The sequence below is a fragment of the Larus michahellis genome, chromosome 1 (genome assembly GCF_964199755.1).
Source record: "Larus michahellis chromosome 1, bLarMic1.1, whole genome shotgun sequence".
In the NCBI taxonomy this organism is placed as follows: Eukaryota; Metazoa; Chordata; class Aves; order Charadriiformes; family Laridae; genus Larus; species Larus michahellis.
The window spans coordinates 69,888,126-69,903,375 of record NC_133896.1 but is presented as its reverse complement, the minus strand read 5'-3'; the positions used below and the strand labels follow the sequence as shown (position 1 = coordinate 69,903,375).

At 42.1% G+C, this 15,250-nt stretch overlaps 1 protein-coding gene across 1 annotated transcript in view; it reads right to left on the bottom strand.

The window, feature by feature from the left end:
- PTPRO (protein tyrosine phosphatase receptor type O) overlaps window positions 1-15,250 on the bottom strand; it is a 156,928-nt gene that overhangs the window by 27,883 nt on the left and 113,795 nt on the right. Inside the window, 4 exon segments of the mRNA XM_074585393.1 lie at window positions 2,575-2,714; window positions 5,598-5,718; window positions 8,388-8,539; window positions 13,927-14,038. Of these exon segments, the coding sequence (XP_074441494.1) occupies window positions 2,575-2,714; window positions 5,598-5,718; window positions 8,388-8,539; window positions 13,927-14,038 (525 nt within the window).

Sequence of the window (15,250 nt, the reverse complement as noted above, 5' to 3'; positions counted from 1 at the left end):
CCAGGTAAAGTCAGATCCGGGAAAGAAACCAGCACTTCGAAACCCAGGGAGGGCAACCAGGGCCTGCTTTTGAAAATAAGCAGGTAGTCTGGCAGAAGAGGGGAGAGAAACAGGGGTGAAAGCAGCAGCAGGAACAGCCCAGAGCACTCCAGGGAGCCCCAGGACCCCTTGGGGAGGGCAGGAGGGTGCCTCATAGCGGGTTGGTTGGGCACATGCTTGGTGGCGAAAAGCGCTGTGACCTCCAGGGCATCCCCAAAGGCAGGCAGAGCTCATGAGCTCTGGCTAGTAAGCCATATGGTTAGGAGGAAAATAAAGTTATTTTAATTCAAAGTGTGGCCCACCGCCTAGTATGAATGTATGTCGCCTCTGCCTCTAAGGCAGTTCCTCTGTGAACTGTGAGCCTTTCACTTGGCCAAGGTGAACAACAAAGCTAGAGCAAAGCCTTTGGGTAATAACGATGATCAGATACACCACACCTCAGTTTTTCTAGGTAGTAGGAACTCTTCACGTAATATCTTTATACAATGTTTTAATTACTGTGTCCCTGGTAAACACTTTTATGTTTCATAAATGCTGATATGGCAAAAGAAAACAAATACAACACATGCACTGACTTAAAGATATAGCTCCTTAAGTTCCTCAGGAGCTTTTCTGTACTCTCCAGCACAACCAAAGGTGGGTTGCAGATGTGAAAATAGGGACACTGATCCAGAGGTTTAGAAAGGGAACAAGGAGAAGCTTTATGAATGAACTCACTCCGGATGAGGAGTGCAAGATCGTGTCGCAAGTCTCGAGCACTGGATGTTTGCAGTGACCTATTGTCATTCACGGGCTCCTTCTAGACTAGCAAGTGTTCCTCTTGCAGTGCAGTTGTGAGGTATGTTACTCAGATGAAACCACATGTACATGAGTGTAAGGGAGGGGACATTTATGCTCTGAGCTGAAAGGAGGGGCCTCAGTTTGGCAACTGGACTTGGTTGGATGCTTTCTGTTTTGCCATCTGGGAAATTTGAATTAGTCAAGCAAAACCCAAGATGTTCAAACCTGGAAAGCTGTTGCTTTTCATTTTGCTGACTTAAAAATGGAGGAAAGGGACAAAAACATTAATGTAATTAGCATGGGAAATCACAAGTAAAGAATTTTCACCAGTCTAATGGGAAAGCATCCCTTTTTACTGTTCAAAAAGGACCTCTTCCCCTTTTTTCACAGAGACAGAAGAGAGAGCGACGAATCTAATGAGAAATGAGCTGACAACCTCTGTGCATTTCCCAGTGCCAGATGTTCATGTCAACAAATGAGACACCCACTGAAGATCCTGCCAAATGGAGCAGTCTTTTCCTAATGTTCTTAAAACAGATCTGCTCTGCACTAAAGCTGCAAATCCTGTGGTACCTTCCTTGCCTGAGCACATCATTATTTTGAATCTCTGCTAAGTGGATAACGATTTCACAATCTTTAGCTATTCACCGTGAAAAAGCAGGAATCTGGATGTGGAATCTAAACTATCTGAAAGATTAAAGTGCATTTAAACATATTTTTTTCCTTTAGTCAGTGCCTTTCTCAATTTAAAAGGAATCTTAAATAATTCAGATTGGTCTTCCATAGGATTAAAGAGCGTATGTATCTCTTTCTGGATAATCAGTGATACGAGTGGGTTGTGGGGTTTTTTTCTGAATGATTTCCCATTATTTGTGACAGTCTACATGAGAGAATCATGTTTCATGGCATGTAATCACAGTGATTGACTATACCATCAGCAAAACCTCCAAGTAAGCCACATATGTTGCACAGCATTTAATGTCAAGGAATTAAAACTACTACTGCTATATTCCTCACTGAGTAACAGCACCAGTCTAAACACTCAGGTATTCAGGTGGCCTCTGAGCACAGGTACTTAACGGGACAGAAAGAAAAGGAAGTTCGTTTGTAAGGCTGAGAAGGTGGGTCTCAAAGGAAATACCCTAAGAGACAAAACCCATGAGAAGCAGCCACATTTGCAGCACAAAGATGCTCTCTGAATAGCAGTGAAGGTCCTACTAAACTACAGTTAAGAGTTCTGAAAACCAGGAATAAAGTAAGCCATAAATAATAAAATGATGCATAAAAGATCTCATGGCATCTAAATATGTCTATTTTTCCCCATTCCTTATCAAGCTACCTGACCATTTTTCCCTTCCTGCCCATTGACATTCCCTTAGCTTTGTGGTCTTTTAGGTTTTGCGTGGTATATTGGAGCCATTTTCATGACTAGCCAAAGACTGACACCTTGTTGGATGCACAGAGTTTCTGTCCAAGTAATTATAATCTCATCAATGAGACAGAAGCCAATTTTAATATTGCAAAATAACAAAATATTTTAGTATTTGAAATGCTGTAGTAGTTCAGCTTTTAAAAGTTTAATTCTGAACCACCTTACCACATTTGGCTTAATGATCTAACCTGTGTACTGAGCAAAAAATGTCATTGGGATTTACACACAAATGCTAAGCAGCGGACCACAAACCAGAAAGATGCAAGGCCCAGTCTCAGTTTCAGAGATGAAGAGCAGAAACCGAAGAAGAGACGCTTACATACCTGGACTTTGGCTTCCTGAACAGATCCAGCCTGCTGGCAGTAGACTTCAAAGAAATCAGCCACTCCTTCTTCCACCCACAGCAGAGTCACGGAGGTCTGAGTCTTGTTGACAGCAAACAGTGATTTTGGAGGGGCTGGCTCTGGTTAAGAGAAAATCTCTTTTTATTAAGCTTATCTTTAAGTTTCCAGACAACTGAGAGGAGGAAGCCTTGAACAAAAATGAAAGCAATACCTGATGCCCTTCTATCTTTCATTTCCTTCAGATAAAGCCTGCCAATGTAAAGCCCTGCCTCTCATGGTGATAAACTACCACTGTAAAATGGGAAGATGATGAAGTGTCTTGGTTTTTCTTCTCTATTTAAACTGTTCTCTATTTGGACAGTTGGATAATTACTTCACTTCCCTTTTCAACAGAGCCCTTATTGAGGATGATCAGCGTATTCTATTAATAGAACTCTGTTAGCAGAAACTCTTTCGGGAGAAGATGGCTGTTCACCTGTTAGCAACACATTTGGCCTGAGAAAGTTTTTCCTCACAGGGCCCCAGGAGATGATAAAGAAGCAGAAGCGAAGGCCATCTAGGTTCATTTAATTGCAGCAAAGATAATATTTAGTTAATTAGCAGTTTAAAAAAAAAACTTGCTTTTTTTTTTTTTAATAATATATTTCTAGGCGGACACTTAGGGGCCATTGGGTCTGGAGTCGTTCCAGTTAGCTGCAGGAGTTTTCTCTCCTCACTGAATGCAGAGGTCCAGACTTTGGGGATCTTCAGTTTATTGCTATGATTTTCGCTGCTGTTATGCTGGATGAACTGGCCATGGGCAAAGATATATGGGGGACTGGGGTACCTACATGGCGAGGAGACAACCTTATGACAGGAGGACTACTGGGGGTCTCCTGGGAGAGATGGCATCAGAGATGCTGTGAAACACGGCTGAGGGACTGCACCCAGCACCCCCAGCCCCATGTGGGGTGGCCTCGGCTGTCCCCTCCAGGGCCACCTCCCCGCCCGCTGACCCCCATGTCTGGACAGGCAGTGGCCCATGGGAGCCCATGCTGACCTCCCATGGAGGCCACCCCTCCTGGAGTATGGAAAGCACAGCAGGACAGGAAGGGAAACCTTGAGGAGTAGGGAGAGGAGCAAACAGCCCAGGCATGGAGTTAGGATGAGATGTACTTTTTTTCCCAAGATTATTTAAAGACCAAGGCTTGATCCTGATTTTCCTTCTGAAGCCCACACACAACAGGTACTGGCAATCACTAGCTCTCAGTGCCTCAGCATCCTGGGCCCCTTTGGTTTGCCTTCAGAGAGTACAAAGTTTGGGTTGTACATTCCCAAGCTGTTCTCCAGAGTTTTCACGTTTCCTAATCTGTGAATGTTTAATGAAAGTTGTCATTCCCAAACAATGACCTGATTCCGAGATCCTGACACGCTACATGCAATGTGCTATGTACAACAACATTTTGCTCTTACTTCACAATTCTGTGAGATGCTGTCACAGGAGCCTAGACGTGATGCGTAAGATCTGCCTCCAAAAACTTGGCACAAAGGATTTGCTCAAGTGGTTATAGACATTTTGGAGACGTATCTGATCCTCAGACAATCAGATCAGTGTTCCAGGGTTGAAGGCTGCCAAGATTATATTGGCATTCAGGAGAGCATTGAGGAGAGCAGGGTAGGGACTGAGGCACATTCACGTGGCTTCTTCTGTGTCACGGGGATTGCAGTGCACGTGTTGACCCAGAACTACATAGGAAAGCATCCCTCTCCTTTAATTACACTCATATATCTGCTCTTGGATTCAGAAACACATTCCATCCCTCACTCCAGGTAAAAAATGGCCTCAATTAAAATATGAGTTTTGCGTTTGGGCATCATCCCAAGCAAATCCTCCTTTTGCCTCCAGCAAATGGCTTGATTTTTCTGCAAGTGGAAAGTTGCCAGGATGAAGCAAACATCATGGAGGGAAGAACATTTGGCAGGAATGCTTAAGTGACTGCCAAGTGCTGAGTCGTCTATCACTTTAGAGTCAGTTCCCACTACTGCTAATTACAACTCCCATTGCTCCCTCAGAAACAGAGGGAAGGAAAGCCGCTGGTAAAATATCCTTACTAGTGCCTATTCAAAGTGCAAACAGCATAAAGAAAACACAAAACCAAAAAACCCCAAACCAACAAAACCCCCACGCCCAGAAGTCTAGAAGCGATTTATCAAAATGGAATTCATCCCACCTTCTCTTTGTAGTCAATGAAAGAGCAAGTGCAAAATAACTGCACCAGTTCAATAGGAGCCTGCCTGCCCATAAGCAAACAGGAAGATACAACTAGGCTGCAGGGTGTACGACATGAATAATACCTGGCACTTGTGGACCTGTCTGAAAGATAAAGCTAGCTGATATTTTGAAATACTCCTCTAAAATATTTGGACCGTGGTAGCGGGGGGGATATACTCACACTCACATATCCACCCGCTCAATCCTGGGAATGACGAGTTACAAGCATGTAACTCCGCGTACAGACACAAGGCATGAGGAAAACAGTGGACGGTGCAGAGGGAAGAGGAAAATCCATGGAATTTGTCTACATCTTTCAAATATCCCCTATGGTGAAAAGACCTGGAAGAACTTCAGATTGTTATGGCTTTAATGCTTACCCCAGCACCATTCAAAAGATTTGAGTGAGAGCTAATGAGAAATGTGAAAAGACAATGATAGCTTCAAGACCTCTAATTTGTTTAGAAGTTATGGAGTCCTTTAAATTCACTTCTATCACTGTCACTCAGGAAAGGTTTATTATGCATGTAGAGAAAATACTAATATTATTTTATGAGAACGTCTCATTCCCATATGTGAAGCTAATCTTTTCACAGCAAGGTGAGGTGAAAATTACAGCTTTGCAAAAGAAATTGCGGTCACAGGTACATGACACTGAAACGAGGAAGATGCTGGATCTGCTGACACAGTTACTTTTACAGTCAAATGAGAGACGGAGTGAGTTTATAATTTACAAACAAGCATTTCTTACCCAATTTCACAAGCTGGGGCAAGGAAGTATTGCTGCCTCTTTCAGTACAAGCAGTCACTGAAAGGTTGTAAATGTCCCCGGGTGGCAAGCTCAACACTGCAGTCATCACATTGCGTGTTACCTACAATGATTATAGACATCAACTGTTAAATATGACCCAAAACAGATATCCTTCTTGTAAAATTATTCTGTTCACTTAATATACTACAAAGAAAGTTCTGTGCATCACAGCAGATGTCTTCTGCATACTCTAGACTTGTCACATGGACCAGTTCCCACTGAGATCAACAGCAGAAAGCCATAATGCTCAGCAGAATATCACAATGCAGAGAGAAGACAATCCTAGGCCATATTTTCTGTATGACCAGTGAAAAATTAAGGAAGAAAGAAAATCTCCCTCACACCAATGAGAGCACTCTTGCGTCGAGTCATGCAAAACGCTAACCAAACCATGTATTTGAGCCCATTGCAATGTTAGAGGAATTTAAATCAGATCAGATATCGCTAAGAAGAGTACACAAGACACATATAGGCAAGTCTTTCTGTATCCTAAGAACTTGCAAATTAAATCCAGCTGGCCAAGTCTAGCACCTACCCGGAGACCTCTTGAGTTGACAATAGACCTCGGGGCCTGACTTCAGTCAGCTGCAAGTTTGAAACCAGATATGATCCAAAACTGAGCTGAGCTTCAGAACACTGTGAATAACTTCTTCCTGCTATTTTAGGGGTGAGTAAGCTCCCCATTTCTCCAGGGTCACAGAACTCAGATACTTTAACAGACTGTTTCCAGAGTGCTTGTAGGCTATTTACAAAGGACACATTCAGGAATCTCATGCTGGTTTTCACAGTCACTTAATTTTCAGGCTGAAGTTTTCGGTTACAAGAGGGGTAGACAGTTCCAAATAAAGCCTAACGGGACTATGCACATTATTTTCATCACTTCTGTAAAAACTGACCAACTTCTACAGAGTCTTGGGAAATACACAGATAGCAGGAAGAAAAAGTCGTCATTGCCTGACAGCGTTACCTATGTATTTTAATAATCCCACAAGAAAATTTATTTTAGTAATCCCACAAGAAAAACGTAATAACAGTCTTAGCAATCTTAATAAATCAGATAAAGAGATTACAATATAGTATGATTTTTAAAAGAAACCGTTTCTGAAAATGACTAACAGAACGTAGGAGAACAGGTACACCCGGAAGCTTGCAAGTGTGCACTCATATTTACAGATATGAGCATGACCTGAGAAGTTAGCTATAAATAGGTTGTTGCAGGAATTTCCTAAAGAATAATTTATGAGTTCCCTTGTCCTGAAAATAATACAAAGACAAACATTTCGAAAGATATTCCTAAAGGTTTGAAGTTTTATTTGCAGATATAATCTATTGTAGATACGCTCCTGTTTTAATCTTTTGTTTAATCTAAAGCTACGTATTCAATATTAATTTTAGTTTAATTTCATCTTCAATCTTTATTATATATTTATTTAATCTAAGATTTTCATATTCAACGAAGTTGAGTGGCACAGAAATCAGATTTTTCATGAAAGAATAATAACCTTACAGAGAACATGACTTTTGGAAGGAAGAGAGGAAGGGGATATCACAGCAAAATTCTTTTAGAATTCAATTGTTAGAATATTTTATTTGTAGGAAAAAAATAAAATGTGGAGTTTTCTTCCTTGTTTGAAACAAAGATCCAAATATTGGGAGTTCCTGCTGTTCAGAAATGTCATGTTTTTGAACAGTCCTGCTAATCATGTAATTAAATTCATGCTGCAACAAGCTCCAGATGGGTGCACCCTTGCAGCCACTAGGAATCCACTGAAAGATAGGGTGGTCCATAAAAATCCAAGTGAAAATCGCTGACGAATTTGCGCTTATGCTGAAAATCCACTTCCAATTCAGCATCCGCAGAGTCTTCAGCTGTAGAAGGGAAACCTTTCCCTTGAGAAAGACCAGACACTTGAGAAAGCATCTGGTCGGTCAGTGATTAAAAGATCAATAGTGGTGTAGAAGACAGTCACAGGCCACAGGTTGTATGAAGCTACATTGCTGGCTGTATACATTCCTGCGCTGCAGCGCTCCTCTATTGCAAACGCTCCTCACTGTACATCCAGGGGCTGCTCATTCGCTTCGGGTTAAACGTGCATCTCAGTGCCCTGCAGCAGCATGACTTTAATCTACATTTGGAAACCCCAGATTTCTTTTCCTAAGTGATTTTTTAAATATGATCAGAGTTCCAGAGAACGTCCCAAGAACACATCCTAACATCTGGCAAGCTTTCTAAGAAGTGCACACATTCTGAGTGAAATCCTCCACCCCATCAGTTAGCGGAACTTGTATTTAAACAGCAAATGAAGAACACATAATTTATAAGGATGTCTTTTTGATAAAGCCAGAAAACGGGAAGTGATAGTACCTGGCCAGAATGAACTAAAAAAACTTAGCTAGTAGCGTACTCTGGTTATCATTAAATAGAAACCATATCTGTTCCCTTAAAAATACTCTTTATGTTTTATTGTCTGCAGCTCAGAATTTTAATAAGCTATTTTCAAATTCTCACCTAAATCATCAACAGTTGTGCTGGATCACCATAGAATCATTTTGTCCACTGGCTGTTTTGAGAGCTTGAGTCTTTGTAAGTGCCTGCTAACACTGTGAAATAACTTTAACCAATCAGGCTTCTACCAATCTTAAACTTGCTTAAACTTTGTATTCCAAAGTTATCAACTCAACAAAAAAAAATACAGAGAAATGTGCGATGCCTTCCCCACTCATACTTACGCTCTTCTTGATTTTTTTCTTTCCTTCTGCAATGACCATCCAATGCAGCATCCTGGAATGAGAGAGGTCAGTACCATCTCCTCCATAGGTCCAGGTGACGTACAAGAGGTGGTTGTAATATTCTACGGAGGTAATCTCAGGTGCCACTGGTGCTGAAGGAATAAGGCAAATGTATTACAGACAGGGTCTAACACAGTTGATTACCAAGTCCAGTAATAAACTTCTGCCAATGGATACTGTTAGGAAAAGACTATTACAAAGATAGCGGAAACATATTAGTAAAAGCATCTGCACCTGAGTGCAAGCTCAAAGAAACGAAAAATGGCATTTAACCTGGGGGATATTCGGAACAAAAATATACTTTTGTTTACAATCTTTCAGTTTAAAAAGAAGTCCCGAAGCTACTAGCTGATGTAAACCATTTTTTGAGTCAACATTTATAAACTGAATTCAAAGTCAAGTTAAAAGCCTCAGATATTGCTTCACTGTGTCATAGCACTGAAAAGAAATGACAGTGAGAAACAAAGACAAATCGTCACACTGAATAATTTGGATAGCTTTTCCACAGGAAAAAATATCTCCCTTTTACTGAGTTTGCATCTTCCTAGGAGGAAAAGCTCCAAACCTGTAGTTTTCCAAAGAACATCTTTTTGCACAAAAAGTTACGTCCACCTTTGTTCCCAGGGTGAAAGTCCCACCACCACAGAAGACCGCAGTCAGCTAACAGCCGTCTAACCACCCAGTGTCTAGTTTGCAGGCATGTGGTAGCTACATTATTAGGTGTTAGGTGAAGCAGCTGTTGTCCCTCCTCTTCTTCCACACATCCAGCTCCTGGACCCTGGGCTGAACATCTCAGGCTGCCCCACCACAGCCCCCTCAGCCCGTTCGATGGCTTGTCTTGCGCTGGAGCTGGCGGCAAGTCCTCGCCTCCCTGCGCAGCCCAAGAAGAAAGACAGCAGACTCCAGAGCAAGTCCTGTCCTCCTAAAATAGGTATTTAAAGGAGTAAGAGAATTTCCTCCTTGTGGTGCCTCTCTATTAATTGCAGAAGGAGTATGGCTGGTCAGCTCACCGCCACTGCCTAATTCGGAAGTGCAGGTCTCCAGTTGTTAGGATTTAAGTTAAAACCGAGTGGAGACCCAAAAGTCAAAGTCAGCGATCGGTAAAGACCATAACCCCCTCTCAAAGTGATATCAGTGGGATAACCTGGATAAAACAGGGCAGTGTACGAATCTGTGTGCTTGGCTGTGTGCTCTTTAGGAGCACAATAGGGAAAACGATACAGAATGGTTGATCTTCCTCTGCGTCTGCCCGGCGAGAGGACCCTTCCCACCACCGGAGGCCTGGACGCAGGACAAACTGGGAGCTTGGGTCTGTTTGAAGGGGCCACAAGATGTCACTGCTGCTTTCACGAAGGCTTCTGTAACTTTTGCATTAAGACATTCGTTAGCGAACAGACTTTCTGAAGTAATTGCTGAGGAAGGCAGCAAATACAATGCACAGCCAATTTAGACCCATTTAGAAACGTTTAGTAAGGCTATTATCTCAAATTAATCTTGACACTGTCCTTTTATGCTGTTGAGAGGAAGCAACCTTATTTAGTATAAAACCTATAAAGTAATGCTTCTTTTAATTTCTAGAGTTCCCAGTCCATCCCTACACAAGGATTCTTTGCAATTTAATGTCATGACTAGCATGAATTTTATACACTTGATAATAATTTCCTCCTATCCCTAAATACTGATGACATACTTTCCCTCCTAATGTTCACACAGCCGTTTGCGTTAGGTATGTGTCACCGAACACCCAGGATACGTGAAATGAGACTGAAGGGCCAGGGCTTGCGTGACCGACTCCCCTGGCACCATGTTCCACTGGGAGCCAAGTCGCACCGAGAGGCTGTGGGGAAGTTACATCCCGTTGCTGACCTGGCCCAAAGTGACAGCTGAAAGCATCCACGGGACCAACAGAGAGCAGACGTGATGGTACTCAACAACACCAAGCGTCTGTCTGTCTTACTCTTTTTGCTTCTCCAAAGCTAAAAGCATTCTTGCTGTAAAAGAAAATGCTGGTGGTCTGAAGTGCCCTTGCTTATGATTGCTTTAAATCCAGCTGTTTACAGCAGGTGGCATTAAAAACTCATTAGTCACCACAGCAACACTGGCAGCGCCATGGTCTCTCCCTGCGTTCACACAACAGCGTGCAACTGTTGCTGCAGGAGCCCGAGACAACAAATGCTGTTTCTGGTAAGTCTCTGGGATGCCCCAAGTCTCCCCCATTCTCCTGGGGATATCTGACTAATTGTTGCGGGAGTGAGCTATATATCATCTGGTCTCTTGCAATACCCTTTTCATTCCGGCTACCACACTTCCGTAAAGTCCCAGCCTGCTGTAGACTCCACACGAGCTGTGGGATCCTGTGTTAGGGAATTGTTTTTTCTGCTCTGAGCTTCCTGCAAGGTGTGGTCCCAAACTCACAGATGATCCTTCTGCTTTGTTTTAAAAAATCAAGCTTGTGTTCCAGGTGCGGAGGTTAGCTTTCCAGTTACACACAGAAGAACTGACAGATGGCGTACTGTCAAGAAGACTACAAAACCTTCATTCTAGTATTTTAAAATTTAGGGCTTTTCATTTGGTGGGTTGTTTTGTTGTGGTTTTTTTGCTTGTTTTAATTCCTGGCAACCTGTGCAGAGAAGGTGGCATTGTTCGGAATGACGCAGAAAGGGACCAAGCGCTCCATAAAACCATCTGTTCCCTCTCTGGAAAGAGACTGAGGGTGATGAAGAACTCTGCAGTCCTCTGGTAACTTGCAAGAGTGAAAAGGCAATACCTACTGGGGACAAACATTTCAAACCTGCACACGTGAAAAACTGGCATGCCACTTTCTCACGAGCTAGCCTGACAGCAGTCCCTGGACAAAGCTGAAGAGATTGCAAGAAATAAGGCAATCAGCGGACAGGAGCGTATTTAATGCTCACATTCAATGGTGACCATCTATCAATAAGCACTTGTAATTTGATCAAATCAGATTTCTTTGTTAGGACTCTTCCCTTAATACGCTGTGATCCGGCTTACTGCCATTCAACACTTCCATCAATGCTCTGAAAGTAAAACCATGGCTGACGAACCACGCAACTGGCAGAGGAGTGGAGGGTTTGGACAGGGCTGTGATTTGAATTATTGGCCCCTACGCTGGGCCTGCTCAAACAAAATGTGTTGCAAAGCACCAGGTGCAAAGTTGGGTCTTTAGCAAAACGGCATGTAGACAACACTTCCCAAATGATAAATTCTGTTAGAAGCCACCGAAGAGAAGTAAATCAACACAGACCTCCAGTGCGATGCCACAGGAAATGCAATCATCTAGATGCACAAACAGCAGAGCATTGAATAGGGAGCTGATTTTGCCTCTGTAGGAGTATTCAGCAGGCTGGTATTACACTTCCAGTTTTCGCATACTTTGGTAAAGACAGTAAAAATTAGAGAGGCAGAGTAGGGAAAAAAAGTAACATGAGAAAATGCCTTACAGTGAGGGGACCTGAAAAGTTCAATGGAAGGAATTTATTAACAGAAAAGAGTGAAACTAAATTCCGTATAGAAAGGGAAAAAAAGCTTTGTGTCTCTTCAATCAATACGAGAAAAGTGTAATAAGAATTAACAGACTGGATATTAAAACAAGAAAAATTCAAATCAGAAGCAAAGGATAAACCTTTGATAATAAGAGGAATTAAGCATAGGTACAACTTTCCAGCTAGATATTTTCTAGATATTTTCACTTAAGACCACATGACCTTTTTGAAGAGAAGCTTTGCCAATCATAAATGGATGACATTCTCTAAGAGATTCATCCATTTCTGATTTTGTCTACATCTGCTAGTTAAGGAGTCGATCCATTTTTCATCTAATGGCAGTAACAGTCTTTACTTTCACCATACAGAGATCCAGACTGATCCTGACGATGGCTTCTATTTTAGAACAACCTTAATTCCCCTCATTTCTGCTGCGGGTTTCTGGAAACACAATATTGAAGTGTAAACGCCCCACTGGAACATTTCCACTCTAAAATGCCGAACCTGGTACCCTAATCAGTCGGAAAAGACATTTCTCCCCTCATACAGCAACCAACCAGCTGGAAAATTACTTCCTTACAGTGCTACAGGAAAGTTGATTGATGCCAAAGGACAATGAATATCTCTGGAGACCCTTCACAGGGCCCTGGTGGGTGCTACGAGTTTCTGATACGCTGGAGAAGTGCCAGAATTTGTCAGCAGTGTAGCTCGGGACCAGATATCTCAAGATGGGCGGGTTTCTGCTGGCTTCAGTGGAGCTCGGACTTAACCCACTGATAATTTTTCCGTTGTAGCTCTGTCGAGCACAGGCACTATATTAATCCATCATTGCAAATGGGTCTAATTCCTTTCCTTCCTCAGTTGCGTCATTTTAGCCTCTCACCTAAAAGAAAATCTAGGATTAGGCTAGTGTCAGTTTTGGAGGGAGTGGTTGGGACCTTGTAGGCTGATTTTCCTCTTGATTTGATTTCTACAGCTGGAAAAGAAGAGCGAGACATACTTTATTTCCTCTCAAGGTCCATCTGAATTATTTACTGCTTTCAGTCACCTTCTGCAAGGTGAACTAAACAGTGGTGCATAAAACTAAAATGATTCAATAGGGAACTTTAACTTAACCAGCCTGGATGCTAGGAACACGTGGCAAGGCGCTAACAGGAGCTGTGGTATGCTGTTTCCTCTCCAATTAATCTGTTTGACACATTGAAGATTCAAACCCAAAGTATCTGACAAGAGTGTGTTAAACACAAAGCTGGACCCAACTGGAAGAGAGCAATCCGTGTGGTTATATCGATTTATTGCAGCTAAAAATCTGAATTATGACTGACTTGCCAGCACCACACCAGTTTCCCAAGGCCAATCTACCCAGCACAGGTGGAATGCCTTGATCACAGGAGCACCCTTCCCTCCTTACTGGGCACAAGCAAAAAACACCCAGCAGGAAAGGCAGAGCTGGAGGACAAGAATAACGTGCTGCCAAACATACCGCCTGCCTCAGCCTGCCCAAGAGGGCAGAACTCTACTCCACATTAGCTCAGGTGCAGTCATGGTCTGCGTTACTGGGAGGGGGAAACAGGAGGGAAAAGTATTTGGAAACATTGCAAATATACAGAAAAATATTCCATAATATTAGCAAACCTAAGAATACAGATTACTATTTGCCCATTAACTTCTCGATGTCTAAAACACACGCCGTCATAAAAAATGAGCAGGATCGCTGGCCCTCACTGGAGCCCTGTATTCAGCTGCTAAAGGGCTGGAACAGAGTAATCAAACACTGTGCTTTGTATAGGAAAATTATACATATTAATTTAAAGCAGTCCTTAGAGCTTTCCTTACAAAAACACAACACAACGCTCAGCTGTTAAATACCCTACATCTTGCAAGCATCTGCAGGTGAAACACAACCTCCAAGTCAGACTTTCCCAGCACCTCAGCTCCTGGGAGCACTTCCACGGTCTTTTCAGGCGGCTGCTCACCTGTTATGAAGCTGATGGTGGAGCTGTCACAGCAGCTCAGCTCTGGGTCCCCCCAAGTCACCATGGTGACCCGGAAATTGTAATACCATGCAGGCAGCAGGTTAGCTATTCTCTAGAAAACGACAAAAGACAAAGAGCAGCTCAGGAGACAATTCGCCAGCATGAGACGTGACTTCTAAAACATGACAATATTTATAAACCCCGTGCCCACACACGGGACGCTTTTGCTGAGCTCCCGCTCCTTGCTCCAGTGGAAATCTTTGTAATTTGGCATTTGAAATTTATTCAAAACTCTGTGCAGGGAGAGCAAACACGGTTGTGCCGGGTCTGCTGGTTACCCACGGGCACATGGTCCCAGGTCCTACCCACCACGGACACCTCGCATTGATTTCCAGGGCGGTGAGAATGATTCCCACGGAGCAATCTTCCATCGCAAAATTCTGATTTAATGAAGGCAGAATATTTAACTGAAAAACGTAGCCTTTTCTGTTTTGGTTAGATAGGGTTTGAGGATAAATTAGAAAATGCTTTTGGCTCAGATACTGTCACTTCAAAAGACTTATTTTTTTCCAATTTTCGAAGTGTATTTCACTTTCTATTATCACTTATTATAAATTAAATACGAATGAAACATAAATGACTTATGAGACATAAATTATATATATAAATACAAATGAGATATAAATGAAGTAATAAAATGCCATGTATTTTATATTATAAGTAATATTTAACTTAACGTTCAAATACTTCCATTGATAGCACAAACCAATTCAAATATTTAGTTTTATGTTTAAATGAAAAGCCTCATGATATTTTTAAAATTAAAAATAAAAGCAAATTAGAAATAATGAAAATTTTTGACAAATTAGAGATTGCTATTTTTACAGACCTCTGCCGTTTCCAGTGGCTTTTTCCCAGATGCTACAAGGCAATCCAAATATAGGGTTTGTGAACTATTCTCTTTATGCTTTTTAGAAAAAGTTGTATCAGATTAACACCAAAGCATTGAAGCTGCTTGGATTTCTTCTGACATGACCCTTGTGTAAAGTTGACAATAACAACATAGTTTTGACAATTTTAAAATAAAATGCGGAGCACAGAATGAACAAAGCAACCAAGCAAAGGGAAAAAGCAAATTCAGTTCCAAAAGTTCTCACCAAGTGATAACCCTTCAGGGTAGAATTTCTGGTCTAAGCTGTCAGATAGCTTGATTTTTGATTGCCCTGCCTCCTCGCTGGGCTTGACACTGTTGCTCCAGAATACACCACTCAGAGATGTCACTAGATCATCAGGAAATTTGTTGGACATGGGGATTCTGGAGCAC